The following is a 7,099-nucleotide window of genomic DNA, read 5'->3' as shown; positions in this document are numbered from 1 at the left end:
CACACACACACACACACACACACACACACACACACACACACACACACACAGAACGACGAAGCTGTGTTGTTTTGATTCTCGGCGAGTTGCCACAGCCAGAAGGCCATTTAGTTTCTAATGAACCTGGAGGCAGCAAAGAAAACGCTGGATAAACTTTTTACCGGTTAACACGGCGGGTTTTTCGCTAGCAATGATGACGCAGTGATTGGTGGCGATTCTCTCCGACCAATCAGCAGTCTGCAGGTTTTCACGTCACCTTTTAGTATCGCCTCGGCTCGCTTGGAACCTCGACTGAGGTAGTACTACAAGAAGTACCTGTTGGCAGGTACCAGGCACTTTTTATCGTAATGGAAAACCAAAAAAGGAAAGTGGAGTCGAGGCGAGTCGATTACATACCATGCAGTTTGAAAAACGCCATTATTAACTTCTAGGCTTTTCTTACTTTGACAAGTCAAAATGTCCGCTATGAAAATGACCCACGGTCAAACATATATAAACAGTAATGTTACAAACATTGGCTCAAACTTGATGTTTGCTGGGATAAACTCAACTCAAGCAAGTTTCAAGAGTTGGCTAATAGAATTTCAAGAACAGAAACTAGTGGATACCTGGAATGGCTGATGACGTAACTCTCTGAAAAGACAGCCGCATTGTTTGTTGATGTAGACTATATTAGATTTGTAGTAAAAAAGGGCTAAAACCATGTCCTTTAGAGAGTGCCAGAATGCAGCAAAATTCCATTAAATATTCAACAAAAACAAACTGCAGCTTTTTATTGCAACTTCAAGCAAAACCCAGTTTCAGTAGCAGCCATTTCAGCGGCTCGGACGCCCCACCCTTAGCTCATCGTGCTCGACTGGCATGTCACGTTCGGTTGAGGAGACAGTGAGGTGAGCTGCATGAGCGAAACAACCCCCCCCCCCCCCCTTTCAGGAACCCAGGAAGCACATGCACATCCACATGCAAGAACCTTACAGTCGTTCCCCATGTGAACAGTAATGATCGCTCATGCAGAACGCCTGTCTGATCCGCTTCACCTCCTCCTTCATTTATTGCCGAAACAAAAACAAAGGAGAATAAACTCTTCACTCTGGATCTGTGGGTACCACGTCAACTAACCAAGCAGGTCGCTGGGGGGGGGGGGGGGGGGCGGACATGTTTTAAGAGGTTTCAATTCAATTAATCTGAAGTTAATTAAGGTCAGAGGGAAGAAATTGATTGCGGAGTCCATTTTAGCTCGTTTTTTTCCAGCCTCTTATCCCCATTAATATTGCATGGCATCATCGACCCTGCTGCACTGAGGCATCCTGGGGCACCCGTCTGCGCCTCGTTGTCACACACTCTCACACACACACACACGCACATCAAATTCCAGACCCTGAGGCCTGTACCATTTACAACCACACCCTGATTAAATGTTTGCGTTTGAATTCAATGGCACTTTTAGAAAGGAAGAGCAGTGAGAGCATTTACCCGCTGGCTGTTGGCCTAGATAGTAACTTCAGGCAGGACGTGTGGATACGTCACTTCCATGGTTACGGGATAGGGGCCCTCTGTCCTCCCGTCAGCGTGAAACTGGAAAATGTTTTTTGTTTGTTGGATTTCATTGTTGTGCATTGGTGGAGGGGGGGAGCGGGCAGTGGGTGGGAGGCACAGAGTCACGAGGACTATAGAGCGGGTGTCATTTTGGGGGGAGTAGGAACAGAGATAAACACGGTACTGATGATGATGGTGATGGTGATGATGATGGGGGAACACGGACAGTTCCTAATGTCCTTTAGTCTTTCAGTGGGCGGGTGAGAGTGGGCTGTACGGATGCTTTAAGGTGCTTCATGACCTACTTCAACATCAGGAAATAATTGTCATGCTAATTCAATGACAGAATTATCGTCACTGCTGCATTTGAGAGGAGAGACACATGAGAAGCTTTTGGAATTTATACCAAATGGGAAAATACCTTCCCAATGATGTTAACCCACTTAAAGCCCCTTTGTGGAGATTGTTTTATTGATTAGTAACTTTATATAATAATAATTGTGAGGGCATACGTTGGTGTTTGTGTTGCATTCAAAGTGCAGCCATGTGTTCTGGGAGGGTTGTGATTGTGTCTGGATCAGTCATTTTCTTCAGCCTGCAGCTGATTAAATATGTTATGAATTTACATTGTTTGAGAGTCTGTACACCTGGGTGTTTGTTAGCTTGAATCCTTTTTTTTAGCGCTTGGGCGCATAAACTTCCGATTAAGATATTTGCATTGGTGTGTGTGTGTGTGTGTGTGTGTGTGTGTGTGTGTGTGTGTGTGTGTGTGTTTGTGTGCGTGCACAGTTACATGTTAACGAGAATATAAAAGGAATATTAACTTTCAATAGCCATGTAAAAAGCTTAGTTGGAAAATTGTCTTTTTCGGAATAAGGGCAAAAAACGGAATATTATGTGCATGTAAACGTAGCCAGTGATGCAAAGTCTACGTGTCGTTTTTGTCTTTAAAGTTCAGAATTCATCTCATGTTTTTTATATAAACGTTGCAATCTCTCTTCTGTATAATCTGCAACTTGAAGGTTGTTCCTCTGGAAAGTCTTCTTTCGCAAAGAAAGTGATGTCCTTTAACCCTTTTTTTTCAACACCATTATCACTTTTTCCGACATTTTTGTCACTTTTTCAATGTTGTGGGTGCTTTTTTTGAAGTTTTTTTTTCCAAAGTTATTTGATATTTCTAATGTTGACATTTTCAGCACTAATTTTGAAGGCCCATTTTTTGTGATAAAAAAAACCTGAAAACGGGTCAAATTTGACCTGAGGACAACATCAGGGTTAAATTTCCACTACCGTAACAGTGTTTTGTTTGCTTGGAAACAGAGATGCACCAGTGCTGCCCATCCTAACTGCCTGCAGACTAAACCTACATTAAAAGTTATGTTTCAAAATGCAAAGAAGCCACGTTGTGGGACTTTATCAGAAAACAAAGATAGGCAAAGAAAAAGACAAAAAAAACTTTTCGTCAAGAAATTACAGAATTTGGTCACTCTACATGGTACCAGCACTTTCTGTTCTCACTGGACAAAGGATCCTATAAAATACTTAAATTAAAAGGGATAATTAGCTTATTTTTAAATGTACAGTTCGACTGCACGCCTACAGCATTTGGACTTTAGGGTCAATTCAGCGTCGATCGGTCACTCTGAAAGCTCATTCCGTCGATGGGAATGAAATCGCCTAAAAATGACGACCAGCTCTGCCGTGTCAATTCATTTCCTGTGTTGAATTTATTTTGTATTGACAGGAAACAATTCCATTTCAGCGTTTGCTGCAGAGGAAAACAGTGTGACTGGACTCACTGGATTGAATTACTGTGGAGGGGAAGATTGAGGACAAGAGGGTTCAATCTACCGCAGTGAATGAAACACAAAGCATCCCATTACTGCAGGGAAACACAAGTCCTTTTTGTGTTATTGTTCAGAAATGATTGATGTGTTTGTGTGCCGGCTTTATAAATACAAGATGTCTGTGTGCATGCATTGTTTTCTCGTACATGGCCGTTTTTCAGTTTTTGAGTATGGGTCAATTTGTCTGTAATTGGCAGCTTTTTTTTGGGGGGTGTGTGTGTGTGTCTGAACGTGTAACAAGGACCTTACAAGATCTAGGTTAGTCTGGGATTGGGTTTGGATTTTACCTCAAGCTCTACATCCTTAATGTGTGTTAAATGACCATTTCACACCATTTACATGGTTTTATCTCTTCAGGGGCTTACAGGTAACTCTAATTACAGGTAAAAAATAATAATAATAATATATATAAAATAATACAACAAATTGATCTCTGAGAATCCACTTTAGTGTTTGTTTCCATCCTTTTGAACATTGACTAGAGCTCATTAACAGTAAAAAAAATTTTAATACATTTTATTAAAGTCTGCCAGAAAGCGCTGGGGAACCTGATTGATTTTATAAGTCTAGTCAAGTAATTCCTAGAACACACTACACGACTTCAGCCCTGTTGTGTGAGCAGCACAGAAATCTGACAGATTTGAAAGGCGTGTAGTGGGAACTTAATGAGTAAAGTCTTCAGTTCTAACAGGTTACATGATGTGTGTGGATCTGTCCCTTGTCCTGCCTTCCTGACTGATGATACATGTTTTGTTTTTATCTTTTTGGTGGCAGGGGAAAGGACTCAGATTGATCCACTGAGAGTTGAAAGAGGGTGATTGACAGGGCCACAGTAACAATGAGAGAGCTTTTTGGGAGGGTGAGAGACGGGGGGGCGGGACTTTCTGACATTTCGGGATTTGGTCTTACCTCACAGTCGGACTCCTCTTTGGTCTTACACTCCCAGGTGTATCTGCTCATGGTTTTCTGAGGGGAGGGGGATGGGGCAAAGGGTTATACTCCTCAAAACCATACAAGGCATCCTCAGAGAGAGACAGGTAGAGACGGACAGAGGAAGAGGGAGGATGAGGAGAGACGGATCGAAGTGGATAGAAAGAAAGAAGATGAGTGGGAGATGATACAGAGAGATAAAGTAGCCAGAGAGATGGTGAGAGAAAGAGGACTGAGACAGGAAGAGATAGAAACAGACAGATAAAATAGACAGAGAGAGAAAGAGAGATCAAGTGCTGGAGACAAGAGAGCAATCGTAGGAGAAACTTCCTTTCAGACGCCAGCCGATACTCCCAGCTGGCTACAGTATCTCTGAGGCAGACACAGACTCTCCGGTGCTGTCTGGCTCTTATTCTGTGTGAGCACATGTAGAAAATACAGGTTTGGATGTTTCGGGCGAGGTGTCTCCAGCGTCGTGTCACGGACACCGGGCTATTAGTTTGGAAGGGAATTGAGGTTATTTGATTCATTAGTGGGTGTGTTTTGGGGGAAATTGGGGAGTTGGTATGGGGTTTGGTTTGGGGAAGCCTACTGTACATGTCTATGTGAGTTTTGTACATGGGTGGATCATGTGTTACAGGATAACCCTGGACTGAATAGTAGTAAAGTTGTAAATCTGTTTGTTTCAGGATAAATGGATGAACTTGCAGAAAACGCCAAGACAGGTTGTCAGTCACAGAGCTTACACCAAGTCCATGTTTTTTTTTAATGACTTTACTTTGACTGACTTGACTCATTTGTCGGGGTTAGATTTTGACTGAATCTGAATCACGTATCCAATCCGCTTATTTAATCAGAATCCATTGTCTAATCTATTTCTATCTAGTTCAGCTTTCAACATTCAAAAGGAGTGACTAAAGTTATAAATCAAAAAGACTTCAGATTGCTCGACTAACTTGCACACATCTTATTTTTCCCGAGCTACTTGCTCCAGATGCTGGAGGTCCACATTCAGCTCTATAAGACTACTATCTTAGCAAACTAGAAGATTCAAGCTACTGAAATTGATGGGAAGCAATTGTTCGACAAGAGCAAACCCACCACTCTGTTAATCTTGTTGGAATGGATATAGATCCCAGAGAGGTGCAACGGAGTGCTACTTCTCTCTTTCGCAAACAATCTTTGTTTATCGGCAAATAAAAGTAGACAAAAATCAAATTTCAATTTGACATTTTAAAAAGTTAGCCAACTGTTTATACAGTACCAGTGAAAGCAATGTCAATTAAAAAAAAAGAATAGGCCTACAGCTATCTGTATATTGCTTTTTGCTAACATAAAATAGCAAGTTAAGATAAATGATTTGACAGACTATTTTAATTTAGCCTCGCAGTTGAGCTTATTTTGCAAAATTGAAACCCGATCCAAACCCAACCCTTTTTGTAAACATTCTACATAAAAATAGGGCCCTTTGTTAAATATACTAAGGGCCCTATTTTAATGATCTAAGTGCACTGCGTGAAGCGCCTGGCATATCCAAATCAACTTTTAATACTTTAACGATGGAACAAAAGGGTCTGTGCGTCGGGCGCATGGTTCAAAAGGGTTGTACTGAGTGTCTTCATTATTCGTAGGTGTATTTTGGGCGTAATATGCAATAAATCAATCGAAGTGTCATCTCCCCTTTATAGGCCAGGAGCCTTTGTACCTTGGCACATTGCTATTATGATGACGGAAATGGTGCGTTCACTTACCGCTGCCTCAAGATACGCCAAGAATTCACCTGAACACACCTCCCTGTACCAGCACACCCATGGGCGCAGGTGCATTTGCTATATAAACAACGCGGGTGACACTTGCCGGCTGCATTTCCTTTCTGATAAAACATTTGACAATCTGATTATCATTAATATATTATTTTGTAACCTTCATTGTTTATATCCATGTCGGATGTTGCATCCTGATGATTCATTGGTACATTTCTTGACACATTACTGCCATCAACTGTTTATTGATGAAATAGCATGAAACTGGCAGCGTAAATATGTACAGTATTGACTGACTTGCACAAATGCTTGGCGTCTGCACGTGCATCCTAGTGTTAAACTACCTTTAGGTGTGATAAAACAAACCATTTAAAGTATTTAATAATACTATTCAATCCAGAGGATGAGTGGAGGATTTTGTTGGGGGGGGGGCCATGATATGTAGGTGGTGTTGAGTTAGGAAGTTGCCATTTTAGAGATATTGTTAGGAGGTGATGATGGATTTTTTTTAATTTTTTTTTTACTCTTTAGGGATTTCTTGTCGGTCAGGGTGGTGAAAATGGTATTTGGTTGTGGTTAAAATGAGTGGGTGAGACACTTGCCTCTTAAGAAATGAGATGTCTAAAACTGTTGAGCTAGCCTGGAGAGAAATGAGAGTTATAAAGAAAAGACTAAAGTTGCTGAAGCTTTACAAAACCACTGATTGAGTTGTTAGAGGGTGGTACCACATCTTTAAAAAGACTCTAAAACAAATCAAACTCCACCTCGGTTGTAGCACTAGAACTACCCATGCTGCTACAACGTTAGCATTGCCGCTAATAGCTACCCATGATTCAGTTAGTGAGGCACCTGTCGGCTGTCTGCTGCCACCTGCAGGCAGCCGCGGGGCGTTGCATCTCAGATGTTTATCCTGATCACCCCTACCGTTCCTCACAAACGTCCCTCACATTTAGCTTACCTGTTTGTGACACCAATCCTTCCCCCGCCTCCCCCCAGAAAACAACAAAACACTTTTAACCCCCC

The 7,099-nt window shown here is 41.8% G+C and overlaps 1 protein-coding gene across 21 annotated transcripts in view; it reads right to left on the bottom strand.

Moving 5' to 3' along the window:
- The window catches only part of cspg5a (chondroitin sulfate proteoglycan 5a), a 58,520-nt gene that overhangs the window by 2,691 nt on the left and 48,730 nt on the right, over positions 1-7,099 (bottom strand). For 7 of the 21 annotated variants that reach the window (XM_032517574.1, XM_032517577.1, XM_032517575.1 and 4 more), the window contains exon 5: positions 4,293-4,349. The exons of 9 other annotated variants lie outside the window; for them this stretch is intronic. In XM_032517574.1, coding sequence (XP_032373465.1) covers positions 4,293-4,349 — 57 coding nt within the window. Of the gene's footprint in view, positions 1-1,473; positions 1,576-4,292; positions 4,350-7,099 lie in introns of all 21 variants that reach the window. 5 more of the 21 variants (XM_032517584.1, XM_032517585.1, XM_032517593.1 and 2 more) reach the window with 1 other exon arrangement.

This window comes from Etheostoma spectabile, chromosome 6 (assembly GCF_008692095.1).
Source record: "Etheostoma spectabile isolate EspeVRDwgs_2016 chromosome 6, UIUC_Espe_1.0, whole genome shotgun sequence".
Taxonomy (NCBI): Eukaryota; Metazoa; Chordata; class Actinopteri; order Perciformes; family Percidae; genus Etheostoma; species Etheostoma spectabile.
Note: the sequence above shows the minus strand (reverse complement) of the source record. Positions and strands in the feature narration are given on the sequence as shown.